The sequence below is a fragment of the Neovison vison genome, chromosome 13 (genome assembly GCF_020171115.1).
Source record: "Neovison vison isolate M4711 chromosome 13, ASM_NN_V1, whole genome shotgun sequence".
NCBI classification, from domain to species: Eukaryota; Metazoa; Chordata; class Mammalia; order Carnivora; family Mustelidae; genus Neogale; species Neogale vison.
Window position 1 is genome coordinate 91,587,277 of NC_058103.1, and position 16,893 is coordinate 91,604,169.

The window sequence follows — 16,893 nt, forward strand, 5'->3', positions numbered from 1 at the left end:
CATATTCTTTATTCTTCCCTCCTTTGTCATAGATTAATTGACCATAAATGTGTGGGTTTATTTCTGTGCATTGACCTGTGTAAGTATAGATCTGTGTTCCATTGATCTATATAACCCTATTTTGAACCAGTACCACACTGTTTTTATCACTGAAGTTTTGTAGTATATCTTTAAATCCGTAACTGTGATACCTCCAGCTTTGTTCTTCTTAAGATTGCTTCGACTATTTGGGGTCTTTTGTGGTTCCATAAAATTTTAGGATTATTTGTTCTAGTTCCGTGGAAAATGTTACTGGTATTTTGATAGGGATTGCATTAAATCTGTAGATTGCTTCAGATAGTATGAACATTTTAACAGTATGGGTTCTTCCAATCAATGATCATGGAGTATCTTTCCATTTGTTTGTGTCATGTTCAATTTCATTCATTATCAAGTTATAGCTTTTGAAGTATTGGTCTTTCACTTCCTTTGTTAAGTTTATTCATAGGTATTTTGTTCTTTTTGGTGCTATTTTAATGAGATTATTTTTCTAATTTTTCTTTCTGCTATCTCATTATTAGTGTATAGGAAGGCAGCACATTATTTGTGTATTAATTTTGTATCTTGTAACTTTATTAAATCTATACATCAGTTTTAGCATTTTTTTAGTAGAATCTATAGAGTTTTCTATATTTAATACTATCATGTCATCTGCAAATAATGAAAGTTTTACTTAGTTCTTTTCCAATTTGGATGCCTTTTACTTCTTTTTCTTGCCTGATGGCTGTAGGAATTCTAGTACTACGTTGAATAAAAGGGAAGAGAGTGGACATGCTTGTCTTGTTCCTGATGTTAGGGGAAAAGCTTGGTTTTCACCGTTTAGAATGAAGTTAGCTGTGGGTTTTTCATATATGGCCTTTATTATGTTGAGCTGTTCCTTTTTTTTTTTTTTTGACACAATAACTATTTAAAATGTATTTTTGTTTCAGTGTTCCAAGATTCATTGTTTATGCACCACACCCAGTGCTCCATGCAATACCCACCCTCCTTAACACCCACCACCAGGCTCACCCAACCCCCCACCTCCCTCCCCTTTAAAACCCTCCGTTTGTTTCGCAGTGTTCACAGTCTTTCATGGTTTGTCTCCTGCTCCAATTTCCCCCAACTCACTTCTTTCCTTCTCCCAATGTCCTCCATGTTATTCCTTATGCTCCACAAGTAAATGAAACCATATCTAAACCTAGTTTGTTGAGTTTTTATCATGAACGAAGATTGTACTTTAACAAGTGTTTTTCTGCATCTATTGACATGATCATACAGCCGTTATTCTTTCTTTTGCTAATTTGGTGTGTCATGTTGATTGTTTGCAAATACTAAACCACCCTCCCCTGTGTCCCTGGAATAAATCCCACATGATCATGGTGAATGATTTTTTTCTTTTAAATGTATTGTTGGATTCGGTTTGCTAATATCTTACTGTGGATTGTTATCTATGCTCATCAGATATTGGCCTGTAGTTTTCTTTTTCTGTAGTTTAATTATCTGATTTTCAATATCAGGGTAATGTGGGCCTTGTAGAATGAATTTGGAAGTTTTCCTTCCTCTTCTAAACTCTTCTTTAAATATTTAGTAGAATTCACCTGGGAAGCCATCTGTATTGGGTATGGTGCTTACTTTTAATAATAATCAGAAAATGAGAATTAAAATAAGTGTCTAAAACAATTTTATTTATTTATTTACTTACCAGATTAGCAAAGATTTTAAAATTCAGACACCACTAAATTATTTTTGCATTATTGTGCATTATTTAATGCAATATATTGCATTATTCCTATTGTGAAATAGGAATTCTGTGTCCTAATAGTAGAAGTACAAATTGGTAATACTGCTTTGGAGAGCAATTTGGCAATATCTAATAGACTTGAAGATTATACACACACACACACACACACACACGCTCATGCACATACATTGCAATAATACATACAATTATATGTATATATTTTCTTGTATCATGGTAATTTCACAGAAAACCATATTTACTGCAGCATACAAAGTACTTGTGGCAAAACAGAAATTAGAAACAGCCCAGTGTCTAAATACCTATCTACTGGAAAATCTAGAATTAAATTTTGGTATATCCATATAAAGGAATAGAATACAGTAATAAAAATGAATGGACCAGAGCCACAGCAATCAATGTAAGTTAATCTCATTAACAATATGAATTGAAAAAAATCAAGTTAAAGATTATATCATTCACATAAAAATTTAATATATGTAAACAGTATTAAATAGTGTTTAGATACATACATTTGTAGTAAAATTATAAAAGCATAATTAGTAACTCACCAGCTTCAAAAGAGTACTTACCATGTAGAAGTGTAGGGGATGTAGATTAAGAGTAGATAGTTATACTGTGACGTTCTATTGTGTTAGTAGTTTTTATTTCTTTAAAAAAATGTTGTAGAGAAAATATGGCACAATGTTCATGCTTATTAAATCTGGGTGGTGATTACATGGGTGTTTCTTTCAAAGTATTTCATTTACTTACTCATTCTAAATATGGAATTTCTAAATTGTGATGAAAGTAGAGGAACTAGACAGAGTCAGTGATTGGTTCATCTAAATGTTCACCCATCTCTTGAAATTTTAATTTTAGTGAATACATCATGAGAATAAGATTGCTGTGAAGGGAGGTGAGACAAAAAGTCTGTCCAGTGCTATTGGTCTGAGTTGTTTGCTTTGAGTTTCACCTAAAAATACTCAGTGGCAGAAGAGTTTTCGATCTTGGCCTGACTTCCCTTCTTCTCATATGTGATATAAGAAATAACATGTTACCAAAAAAAGCATCCAACTAGAAGCAGAAAATTATTGATCAGTTTGTGTAATTAATAGCTAAATAATTTAAACCAGTAAAAGATAAAAACAACTCATTTAAATGAGGCTAAGTCAATACACGCATTACATATATAAATATCTAAATATATTATGGATGTAATATCTAAAATGAATTCTTTAATTTCATAGCAGATTTGTAGTATGTGACTTTTTCTTCCTGGCAAGTTAGTTTTGGTATGTGGGAAGAGTTTATTGCCCATACTTGTCTGCCTATACCTTATCACCTACATCAACTCTACTATATAGTTGAACATCTTTATCTAAGATTATACACATGCTGTTGGCACAATAATGATTTTTCAGAGTTGTTTCTATCTTTGCTTAGAAAACGTTATCATGCAAATGGTCATTGAAATGAAACATCATTTAATTTGATAATACAATTATTTGTGCCCATATATGTGTCCTTTTATGAAGTGAATTAATTATACAGGCATAAGGGTCTACCGCTCTTCTATTTTCTACTCTTATTCTCTAAGTTAGAATTTTAAAGTTTAGATAAAACAGGAATACATAAGAAAATTCTCACTATTGTCCATGAATAAAATAGTCATAATAATTAAAATACCAAGGACATAAATGTCCTATCTTTGAAATGATACCTGTTTTTCCATTCAAATTACAGTTGCTCAAAAATGAATTAAAACAATGCATCTGGAAGTTGACACAATGCAATGAAATGATTTAGCATGGAACTTATTTTTCAGGAGCAAGAAAATCCCCTATTCCAGGGGAATAGAAAAATAAATACTAGCCAAATACATTTTACTATAGGATCAAAGCAATTTGAAATATGCATATACTGGTTTCCTAAGCAAGGAGAGGCAAAGGGAAGAGGGAAATGTGTCTTACAATCTAATAATTATCTTAAAAAATATTTAATCTTTCTTGGCAGGTTTAGATCCAGATAAACATCTTGGAAAAACCCTGGATCAAATGGAACCTTATCTCTTAGAGGTAAGAATTTATACTATTTCTCAAAATATAGGCATCTAAAGGAAGAAAAAAAATAAGGCCATGATATGATAATTATAAAATTAATTTTATTTTGGAAAAATTCTGATAACATTCATGATATAGTTTTGTGAAAAAAATTCAACTTCTAATGGATATGAAAATATCTGAAATTAATTATGAGAATCATTATCAGTTTCTTGCTCTGTATAAAGAAGTAAGCTATACCTAAAATGAAACTGTCCTGTCAGGTTTCTTTAATTAACATGGACATTGTATGCTATATAGGAAGTACTATACTCCTAAAGTAGCTGATAGTCTCTGTGATTAGATGCTTTTCAATTAGAAATGTGAGTAGAAACTTCCTTCAGAGATGATCTAATCTAACCTGTTCTCTTTTACCAATTAGGAAATTAACTTGCAGAATAGCAAAAAAATTATTTTAAGGTTTCCAGTAACAATCATTTGACCCATGTCATTGTCAAATCCTTAATGTGTTCTAAGCTTTAAAGAAAGATTTAGTTATTTTTATTTTTTTCTATTAGCTGTTATTATTTTATGAGCGTTAGGGGCAAATGCTTTCACATGCCAGTGACAACTAAAGGAGTATAATGATGAGAGTATTTTATTTCACAATTATGATGAAAATTATCCTGCTTCTATGAAAAAGAACTGAACTCCTTTAGTAAGTTATCATGTTCCCTTCCCCCCTCTTAATTTATCAACATTGTCAGGGTGCCTGGGTGGCTCAGTGGGTTAAAGCCTCTGCCTTCAGTTCAAGTCATGATCCCAGGGTCCTGGGATCAAGCCCCGCATCGGGTTCTCTGCTCAGCAGGGAGCCTGCTTCCTCCTCTTTCTCTGCCTGCCTCTCTGCCTATTTGTGATCTCTGTCAAATAAATAAAATCTTTTTAAAAAATTTATCAACATTGTCTCTAGACGTCTATTAATACAATTACTGTGATGTGCTGGCAGATACCTTCTTTACTTCATAAAGTACCTTCTTTACTAACCCTATAGTCTTTGGATTTTCTTTCAGCTCTTTGTACTTGATTATTTTATGGTTTATCAATATGTACCAAATGCTTAGAAATTTCTGAAATGTTCATCTCTTTTTCACTAAATATCAGTAAGTATCTAATATATCCGAGACAAATAGTAAAAATAAAAATGAAATGAGCATATAATTGTGACAAGTTATATTTGATTTCTAGATAATTTAGTGTCACTTGTTTAAGTCAATCTAACAGACATGGTTGCTTTTTATGCTACTCTGACAGGACTTTCCTCACAGCAATTTGTGCTATGGCCAACATTACATCTATGTTCATATCTATTCCCTATCATCAGATTAAATTTTGCTTCTGAAAAAAAATGTAGGTAAATAATGAAATTAAATTTATTGGGGTAAAAAAAAGAGAACTTCAGAAATGAGAGACTGGGGCTTTAGCAAAAGAGCTTTTTGTAAGCTACTCCATAAATTTAAAGTTATGAGTTCAGGTATCCAGTATGTAGAGGTTCTTTTTAGAATAGGCGTATTAGGCCTGGGATTGCCATGATGTTGATTATGAGTTAATCTGGATATTATCATAGAATAGTTAAACACAAAAATTGCAGAAATCATTTTATTCAATCTTCAGTATGGCCAGGCAATCTCATATTTCTCTGAAAAAATTATCTACCCATTCTCTATAATGGCTATTGCATTCCTTCTCTACTCTCCTCTAAATTCAGTCCCCTTCACCATTCCCCTCACTTTTGAGTGGATGGTTTGTTTCTTCACAAAGAATATGGGAGCCATCACCCTGGAAATTCCTCTGCCTCTGAGCACCACCCCTGCTACCTTACTGGCACCCAGGCACACTGTTGCTCTTGTAACTGGGAGAAGAGCACTTCCTCCCACATATGGCTCACCCCCTTCCTGTTCTCTGGATCCCATTAGCAGCAATCACCCACCCTCTCCAATAGCTTCCTCCTCTCTCTTTACTCTCTTTCACATCATATTGAAACATGCACCATCTCTCCCATTCTGAAAATTCCTTCCCTCTACTCTAGTTATTCCTCTAGCTACTTCTCTTCTTTGCTTCAAAACCAAAAGTTTCAGAGTATTATCCATGTTGACTGTCAGTGCTTCTTCATGTCTCAGATGCCTCGTGTACTTGGGGCCTGGCTTCTCCTTCCAGCTCTAAATGGATACAGCTCTGACAAAGATCATGCATGATCTCCATTTTACCAAACCCAACCAACCCTTCTTAGCCCTTATTTGTTCATTATAAACACTCCTCCTTCCGATGCTTCCATCAGCATCTGTGATGCCACATTCTCCTAGTTTTTCTCTTTTTGTTCTGGTCACTCTTAGTCTCTATAGCCAGTTCCTAGCCCAAGCTCTGTTTTCACTCTATCACCTTTTTCTGGATGATCTCAGTCACTCACATGGCTTTAAAAGCTATCTATATTCTGATGACTCCCAAATATTTCTAGCCCAAATTTTCTAAGTCTTTGTGCATAAAGGCATGGCAAATTAAATCTCCATGAACTTCATTGTGGCCCTTTATATCCGTCACTTTTTGCCATTACTTTTGTCATCATCTTAGTTCAGTAATTGTCAGTTCAGGCCTAGAGTATTACCAACAACTCCAAATTCGCCTCTACCTTCCATTTTATTTCCCAAAGACTTCATTTGGCCTACTACTTGAAGATATCTGTTTTCATATATTCTACTGTTGTTGTGTCACTCACTCACTTCAAGACTTTGAGTCCCCATTGCTTATTGTCTAAAATCCAAATTCTTTAGACTTCTCTTTCTGTTACTTACTCTGGCCAACCCATTAGTTTTGTCTTGTCTTCTCTCTCTCTCTCCAGAATATATTGTAAATCCAGGCACTTCTCTCTGTCTCTCTTGCTACCACCACAAGATAATCATCTGTTGTCTGGAATACTTCATCAACCCCTCACTGGTCGGCTTACTTCCACCATTGCCCTGCTATGATCCATTATTCATACAGATGCCAGAGTAATTTTTTTTAAGTGTAAATCAGATCACATTGCTGCTTTGTTTAAAGTTTAAATAGTTTCTCATTGCAATTAGAATAACATCCAAATTCCTATGAGATCACAACTGATGAAACTGTTTATGATCAGCATCCTTATTTGCCACCAACTTCTATCTCACTCACTGAGCCAGAGCCACAGATGCCTCCTTATGACTGAAATACACTTTACTCACCCTTTTTCTCCTTAGGACTTTGTTCTGCCTCAAATGTTTTTTGCCTTCAGAGCATCACATGGTTAATGCTTTCTCATAATTTAAGTGACAACTCAAACGATACCTTCTCAGGAAAGCTTTCCATGACTATCCCAGCTAACACAAATCTCTACAAGTTATCTCTACAAATTGTCTATCTGCTTGCATGTATACTATCTGTCACCCCTTCACCCACCCCACCAGAATGGAAGCTCTAATAATCCTACCAAGATTTTGGTAAAGACATCTTTAGTTCTTTCATTCGTGTGTTCATCTGTCCATCTATCCATTCTCTGCTCTCATCCTTAAGTTACTTCATATTTATTGAGGACCTGTTACATGGCAAATGCTGTGGCAAGCACTAGGGCTACATGATGAATTAAACAAGATCCTTGTTCTAAAGGAGCTTAAAGTCTGCCATAGTTGTTCTCAGATGGGAGGGTGAAATTTATTTGGGACGTTGTTAAAATATACACTCTTTTCCCACCCTAAGAATGACCAGGAATCTAATCTTTAAACAAGCACTAGATAATTCTAACACGGTGATCAAATATATCATCTCCTAGTTCTTCAATACCAGTAACACATTTTAGGCACTTTATTTCTAGATTTCTCTGAAAGAATGTAAGCCTTCTCGAAACCGTTGTCATCCATTGGCTTCCGCTACTTACTTCTGAAAGCTTTCTGAGTATTTTCTTAACTTCCTTTCAGGGCTTACTGTATATATTCCACCCCTTAAAAGTTGTCGTTCCATCCATAGCCTTACCCCTGTTGTGATATTAAATACTCATGACTTCAGTTACCAGTTTTATTTGTATGACAATTAAGTGTGTTCCTCCACCACCTTTTTATCCTCCAGACATCTTCCTCTTAGATGTACTCAATCATTTCAACCTCAGCTGTGAAGAACTGAACATTTCTTTGCTGACATATCTATGCCATTTTTATGTGTTTTGACAGTGAAGAGTTCCATTGTCTACTCAGTTGTTCAAGACCAATAAAAAGTGAATTGCAATAAATTATTTCATATATTCCATTATTCACAAATAAGGCCCCAGCTCCTTTTAATTCTACCTTCTTAACATCTTATAATCTGTCCCATTTAATCCTCATTGTCACTGCATTAAGGTTTCCCCTAGGTTATTACAATCTTCTAGCTCAAGTCTATCTCCTCCCTACTTTACCCCTTGTCAATCCAAAGGCCTGTCATCATCATACATGTGAGGGGCAAATCTGATCATGTTGTTGTTCCCCATTCCCTCAAAATAAAATTTTGCATTATTCCCCATTCCCTTAAATAAAATTTAAACTCCTTAACACCATCTACCCTTGAGGAAAAAGAGTCTTGTAAGATAGGCAGTCTCCTACATCCATCCTATCCTTCATGAGTTTAGAACTACTAATAGTTTCCCTAAACTGAGTACTTCCTTGTACCTCCATGTTCTACTCTCCATCTCTGCAGACTTTTCTCTCCTTCACTCAACTAAATCTAATCTGTCTGAAAGTCTAAGCTTTAAACTCTAGCTTAAATAAGCCTCATTTGAGGTGCCTGGATGGCTCAGTTGGTTAAGCATCTGCCTTTGACACAGGTCATGACCCCAGGGTCCTCTTCAAGCCCTGCATCGTGCTCCCGAGCCTCCTTCTCCCTCTCCTTGTGCCTGCTGCTTCTCCTGCTTGTGCTCTCTCTCCCTCTCTGCCAAATAAATAAACAAAACCTTTATAAATAAATAAACCTCCTTTGAGCTGACATTTTCTTCTTTGACTCCCAGTCTGTAGCACTTCTCATGCTATCTGGTTTTTTCTAGTGGTTTATTATAACATTAAAGCATGTAATGTGTAAAAAATAAATTTAAACACTATCAAATAATCAAAAATCTTCCACTGACTACCTGCCCCCCCATTTTCTTTTCCAGAATAACCACTCTTCTCTGTTGTGAGGTATCTCTTCAAAAACTTTCTTTGCATATGTAAATATATATGCATGTGTTTATTCATTTTTACCAAAATTAGAACGTATTGTACATCATTCTCCATCTTCCATATTAACACAAAGGATTCAGATGGTTTGTTTTTGTGACTTCATATATGGATAATATATTGAGCCTCTTCTTTATTGATGGGCTTTATTCCTTACTGCTTTCTTTCATGTCTTTTGCTATTTCAAATAATGCTAGAGTGAACATTACTGTACATATATTTTAGGACATGTGTGAGTTTATCTGTAGGATAAAATCCTATAATGGAAATACTGGGTCAGAATGTCTGTATGTTTTTAATTGCAATAGACATTGAAGACATCCATTTTCAGTTATGGTGGAATAACTTAAATCAGACCAATTCTCCCAGTTAAAACAATTAGAATAGTTGCATGGAATTAAAACAAAAATAATTTTGGAAGGCATTAGGAAATTTTAAAAAATGAGAAAATTTGAGGGGCCAGAATTCCAGTGAGAACAGAGCCTCTAAAAACCCTTAAGACTTTTCTAATTCAAAAAATGATACAGGGATACCAAGAAGTTAAGGAGAGAACTCCAGCTGAGAAACTGAGTAGGGCTTTCAGCAGATTCATAGCGCTAAGGAAATAAAACCTGGTTAACCCTCCAGGTATTCAGTCAACTCCTGAATGGGTTATTCCCTAGGGCTTAGAGGCAAACCAGAAATAGTCCAGCCCTTGCAAATACTTATATCCAGCTTTGAATCATATCAACTCTAGACTGAATTGATCTTATGCTCCTCTCTTTAAAAAGATAACATGATTCAGAGCCTCAGATTATCTCTAAAACATTTTACACAGAATTCGGCAGACAATCAGATATGGCCAGCATATGAGGAGATCCAATGAGATAACTGAAAACAAGAGAAAACACATACACTAGAAATGGTTTCAGAGGATCCCTATGATCAAATTTTAAGATGACTGTGGCATTGAGTGGGAAGATGAACTATTTTAGGGGCAATTTGGAATCTCTATAAGTCAATCAAATAGAATTCTAGGACTTAAAATGCAAAACCTGAAATTAAGAACACAGTACATGAGTTTACCAGTAGATTTGATAGAGTTGTATAGATAATTCAAGACCCAGAAACTAGGGTGATATAAACCATCCAGGCTGAAGCACAAAGAAAACAGGATGGATGGGGCACCTGGGTGGCTCAATGGGTTAAAGCCTCTGTCTTCGGCTCGGGTCATGATCCCAGGGTCCTGGGATCGAGCCCCACGTCAGGTTCTCTGCTCAGCGGGGAGCCTGCTTCCCTTCCTCTCTCTGCCTCTCTGTCTACTTGTAATCTCTGCCTGTCAAATAAATAAATAAAATCTTTAAAAAAAAAAAAAGAAAAAGAAAACAGGATGGAAAGTAAAGAGAAAACTATGAGATGTAAGGGAGAGAAGTTTGTCATACCTGTAACTGGGGTTGCAGGAGTAAAGGAGAGAGAGGAAAGAACAGAAGCAATGTTTGAAGAGATTTTACTATAGGATTTAGCTGTGGTTATTTTTGCTGATTTTGACAAGTAGCTTCTCAGAATGGTAAAAATTGCTCAAAAGGGAAAGATTGAATATTAATGGCCAATTGCATATTTTGAACAGGAATTATATTTCCTAATAGTTATAGAAAATCATGCAAAACAATTTAGAGTGTCTTTTTTTCTTTGGCTTCTGTTCTGCATAGTCTAATCTGTGTGTACGTGAGCTTTCTATCAAGTGAGTGCCTAATCAATTTTTACACCAATTTGTTGCCAATTTGTTTCTCACTACATGTATAACAGTTTTCTGACACAACCCAGATTTTAACCCAGGTTTTTTGCTTTCTCTTTTTCCTTTCATTTTTACATATGCTCATAAAGGAGACTCAATCAATTGCCTGATATATTCAGAGTGCAATGATTCTAATATAAAAGCAAATGAGTCATTTGTCAAACTCTCATCTTCTTTCAGCATTTAGAGGGAATGGCTGTTTTTTATTTTTTAAACTTATTTTCTAGGGCTCTGTCTTCTCCATCATTGCCTAAGATATATCAGGGTTTAAGGACTATATAAGTCCTTATCTTTTTTTTTTTTTTAAGATTTATGTATTTATTTGACAAACAGAAATCACAAGGAGGCAGAGAGGCACACAGAGAGAGAGGTGGAAGCAGGCTCCCTGCTGAGCAGAGAGCCCCGATGCGATGCGGGGCTCGATCCCAGCACCCTGGGATCATGACCTGAGCCGAAGGCAGAGGCTTTAACCCACTGAGCCACCCAGGTGCCCCAAGTCCTTATCTTTATGAAAAATGTCACTAACCTCATTAAATGAGATAAAAAATCAACTACATATTCATTTTTTGACTTGTTGATACAACTCTCCTGAATAGTCCAGAAATTCAAAAGGAGAGAACCTTCGAACTTGTAGGAGTGGGAGAAGAAGGGGTAAAGTAGAAGAACCCATTTTGTTCACCTGCCTCAGGTATCCTGAACCACCTGTTAGGTGCCCCTTGTGTAATGTGGGTGGACATCACTTGCAAAATGTAATGTTATTTTAGCTAATACATTAATCCTTTAATCTATTATTATATCCAAGAGTTAATATTTTTTAGCTAGGGAATTTATGTGTATTACAGTGATTTCCCTTGAAGAAATTAATATTATTTGTGAGAATGACAGACAGATTGGTAGCAGAGGTGGTGGAGAAAAGATACCTTTGGGCAAGTGTCCTTTTCATAGTTTATTCAGATCACATGAAGTAAGAGGCAGCATAGGACAGCAATCAGCAAGTTAACTCTGTACCCAGGAGACCAGGTGTGGACCCCAATGCTACTGCTTACCTCAAATGTTGGTCTAGTTAGTTTCCCACATAATACAATGAAAGGAATAACAATAGGTGCTTAGCTTACCATCTGGCACATTCTAAGTGCTCAATAAGTGTTAGCAATGTTTAATACTATGAATAATATTTGCTATTACTGAAGAATAATTCTGCAATTCCTCCACCTTACAAAATACAAAACAAAACAAAACTGGGTAGACACTATAACTGGAGATTGTTAACTGACATATCAACATGTAGGTAACAATCCTAACAGAAAAGTGGTAAAATCTATGGAGAACCACTATGTAGAAAAGAATATCGCAAGACAAAATACAGATGTGAGGAGATGCTTAAATTCCATAAGGGGACAATAGTGAAAATAGTCATTGCAGGGTTACTTTTGATGGTGTTGGGGTTATTGGAGGCAACATGAATGTCCATTTCTGGAAGAGCAGATGGTTAAAATGTGGTGAGTACGTGTTATGAGATACAAGTCTGCAGTTAGAAAAATACATTCATTGTGCACATAGCAGCAAAGTGTTGAATGCATAAAAGTAACATTGAAAGGAATTAAAAATACAGGCACACAAAATAATAATATATTTGCAAAGACATAGACAAAAGTTACACATTAAATACTTTTAAGTGTTGGCCTGTGATAAGGGAAAAAAGGGGGATGAAGTATACAAATAAATTGTAATTAGAAAAAAACAACATAAGGTACCTACATATTGCTGAAAATTTGAGATATAATAAAGTTATAGAGAAGTATAAAAAGCATAGTTTTTCTGTCCTGTAATGCACATGGCTAACATGTTGGTGTACTCTGTAATGGTTTATTTCCTAAGAGTTTTTCACACAAGTTCACATAGTTAAATAGTTGTACATATTTTATTTACATAATTAGGTTTGACTGTACCTACAGTTTGTGTCCTTTGTTCTCCTAGCATTATGTTGTATTTATTTTCCCACCTAACTGAATATACTAAGAAAATGCATTAATTAATGGCTATATGGATTCCATCATATTTGCATCCTACATATGAATGTATTTTGACAGATTCAATGAATTGCCTCTTATTAGAAATATTTGTTATTTCTAAATTATTATAAACAATGTTACATATTTTAAAATTTGTATAAACAATGTTATAATTATGATCTTTCCTCATAAATCTTCCTATACATTTCTGATTATTACTTGCTTCATATGAATTCCTAGGAATATTATTCCTGGGTCAAAAAATACTTTAAGGATTGTACATTTATTACTCTAAATTAACTATGGAATAATGATAGTTATTCCTTCTTAAACTTCTGCAGTTTCCAAAATTATCTGATAAGTGAACAAATGGAGTCTAAAATTATTTTATCCTTTGTCAGTTTTCCCCCCAGGACGATTTATTTTCTCATTGTTCAAAAAAGTAGACGAATTTTAATATATGAGTTGCATCAAATTATAAAGGTTTAGAACTGTTCCTTAAATGTTCTTAAAAGTATTCTTATTTTTTGTTATTTTACAATGTTTGTTAAAGTTTGTACTCTCAAATAGGTCTTCAACAAATATGTGCTTTGTCTACTTTTATGTATTTAGTAAGTGCTTTTTAGTGTATTTGGTAAGTATGTAGTGTATTTAGTGTATTTAGTAAGTGCTTACTAAGCAGCATACTGTGTGCTAAGTGCTTTTTATGACTTACTTTATTTGATCAACTAACTTATGAGGTTGTGACTGTTGATATTTACATTTTACAGATGAGGGATCATTCAGAGGGTGAGTTACTTTTTCCACAGTCACACAGCTGGGAAGTAGCAAATGTTGAATATGTGCTTAAATCTATCTGATTTCAGAACCTATTCTCTTTTGTATTCTTAAAAGTCATTTTGAGGATTAAAAGAATTATATCATTTTCTTAATTTTAAGGCATGAAATAAATGGTCTTTAGTTAGTAGTGATACTGTTGGTTTTACCAGCAGCAGAATAGCATAAAGGTGATGGTGGAAGCCACGGAGTGCATAGGCTATACCCACGGCAATAAATTGATTAAGAATATATTACAGATATTCATGAGGGATATTTATAATTTAGGAGCAGCAGGAAGGTGTCAGAATAGCTTAAACAGTAGCTTAGAAACATGCATAGTATATATATCATAGTATCATGCCACATAAAATTTGAAAAGGGTAAGGTCATTGGACTCTCCCAGTGAACTACTATTCATACTGAGTTACCAAGAAACACAGCCATCATCCATCCAGTTTCTCAATGCAGAAAGCTGGCAATTTTCCTTAATTCTTTTTGAACTTTCCTCATTCCTCCATTCAGTTAATCACTTATTCAGCCTCCTAACAATATCTCTCAAAATATCTGCCCTCTCCTCTCTGTCCTCACTGCTGTTTCCCCAGTTCAGGAAATCTTCACCTCCTGCCTAGATTACTCCAGCAACTTCTCAGTTCTTTGTGCTTCTTGACTTACTCCCCTCCAGTCCTTCCCCACTGTGCAACCGGAGTGTTTCTAAAAGATAAATGTGAGCAGTTCAGCTTTCTTCTTAAAACTTATCATGGGTTCTCACTGATCTTAGGATAATGACTTAGCATAACTTATGAAGCCCCATAAGATCTGTTCTCTTTCTAGTCTTTCTCATCTCACTGTTATTTATCTAGTTGTAATCCAGCTGTTCCATACTTTAGTTTCTAGTACCTATCATGTGCTCTGGGACTTAACATATGTCATTCCCTCTGGACCAGTCTTTCCTTCTCTCTTGTCTTCTCTCTTTCCCTCGGCCTCTCCCTCTCCCTTTTAGCCTTTTCTGGTTAACTGATTCTTCAGATAGCAGCTTAGGTTTTACTTTGAGAAGCCTTTTGGTTCCTTCTGGTTAGCTACTGTACTTTACAATCCCGCAGCATCTCATGCATCCACCAAAGCGATCACTACCCATTATTGTTATTTCTTGTTTAACTTTCTGTCTCTATCTTCAGACAATAAGTGGCTCTGTGCAGAATTTTTTATGTCTGCTCTCATCATTATCCCCAGCACCTGAAACAATACCAAACCTATAGTAGATACTTGATAAATACTTCTTGAATAAGTGCTATGAATGATTATATGCAGCATGAAATTGTTTTGTATGTTAAGCATATCATTTATAAAATGAAATTTTAGCAGTTATTATAAACCTCAGGGTTTTCTATAGGTGGTGAGAGGGATGAAGTGTGGTTTGATTTGACTTTTTTTTTAATTCTAATTTTTAAATGATTAACATATATGAGGCAGGTTTAAAAGAAGAAAAAATCTAGATTTAATAAGAAATTCTCACAATTGGGTTTATTATAGTCTTTTAAAGGGATAAAAATTAAGCGGAATCCAGATGCCCTTAACATTTTCAACTCAATAATCAGTAGCATTCAAATGGAATTATTATGAGTATGAATATTCATCTATATAAAAAAGTATGTCAGAAAAAATAGAATCATATAAGTAATTTCCTTTTCATTTACTAGAAATTCAGAATTTTTAAATGTTCAGACTCCAAGGCATTCTTATAATCCATGAAATGACCCAAGTCAGCCACATCTGTTCAAAATGCTTTTTAAAATGCTCATCTTAACATAAGTTAGATGGCAAACCAGTGTTAACTTTCCCTGTAAGCTTTATCTAAAAGAGAACACAGCACAATTTAGATATATGTGAAGCAATGAACATGCTTTTATGCAATGAAAATTACATTGTATAATTAGTAAAAAAATGATCGTCTTTTATTAATAATCCAACTGGTTAGAAAACAGCAACATATTTCTTTTCAACTGTTTAAGATCCTTTAGAACTTTTATTTTATCTGTTGTATTAGCTTTATATCTTTGTATTCATACAAAGGTTGGGACCAAATTGTGGGTGTCAGACAAAATAGTATGTGTGTTCATCTTACCCAGTGGTCAGCTGGTCCACCTTTTCTATATAACATTCTCCAAATCGCTAAAAGTGGGGGTTGAGGGGAATGTGACATCACTGATCCAGTGGCTAATGAGATAAGGAAAAAATTGACTATCACATGTGAATTTTATTTACTCTTTCAGATTTCCAACACCAGAGGATAAAAATGCAATTTCTAAGGGTAGAGAAAAAGAAGTCAGTAACTTTCCCTGCCCTTTTGCTTGGTAAATTCTGATTAGGAGTGGCTTTATTTCTGGTTCAGATTAGAGCTATCAGTTTATGTCTATCAGGCCCTTTTCTGGAAGCATGCATGGGTATCTGGACCATAAGGAGGGCACCCCATTGGTCACTAAATACTGTGAGCTACATACCGCTAGAAAGAAACTTGGAGAGTGTCTAAGGGATTTAGAAAGTGGTTTCGTAAGGAAAAGTCACACATGAAGAATTTCAAGTTCAGGAGGTATATAGTGACACAATGTAGAAATACGTCATAAGGCAGCACAGGATAGTCACACAGATAGTAGTAACAAGTGCAATTCCTTTTAAGTTGAAGAGAAGGAAACTAAATGTTGGGATTTGTCACTTTTTATTTCGTTTTATAAGATTTAGTATCAAAAGATCTTTCTGAATTTTTATCTATTGTATTGGCTTTATCTCTTTATATCCATGCAAAGGATGGGGTCAAATGGCTGAAATGTCAGTCAGTCTACAGAGTTTGATTTTATTGAACAGGTAATAGTCACCAAAAAGTTTTAAGCAGATGAGTGCCATGGTCATTTATTATTAAGGAAAGTTAGTGATGATAATATGTAGGATAGATTGGGAGCTATGAAAACTAAGCAGGAAGACAAGAGATAACAAGTGTGAAGTGATCATGAAATATGTTAGAAGACATTTGTTCACTTTATCCATCTTATTTACTGCCATGCCCCTAGTATATAGAATATATATTCTATATTTATATAGTATATATATTCTATATACTAGGGGCACTTAGTAAGTACTGGGTAAAGATTTGTTGATTCAGTAAATGAATTAATGAATTTTTTTAAAAATATAGGCTCTGTGGCAGAAGGATTGACAGAAGGAAAGGAAGGAGTTAAGTCCT

General features: G+C 34.7%; 1 protein-coding gene across 1 annotated transcript in view; it reads left to right on the forward strand.

Moving 5' to 3' along the window:
• DPH6 (diphthamine biosynthesis 6) overlaps positions 1 to 16,893 on the forward strand; it is a 175,955-nt gene that overhangs the window by 137,952 nt on the left and 21,110 nt on the right. The window contains exon 6 of the mRNA XM_044230901.1: positions 3,776 to 3,837. Within this exon, the coding sequence (XP_044086836.1) occupies positions 3,776 to 3,837 (62 nt within the window). The remainder of the gene's footprint in view (positions 1 to 3,775; positions 3,838 to 16,893) is intronic.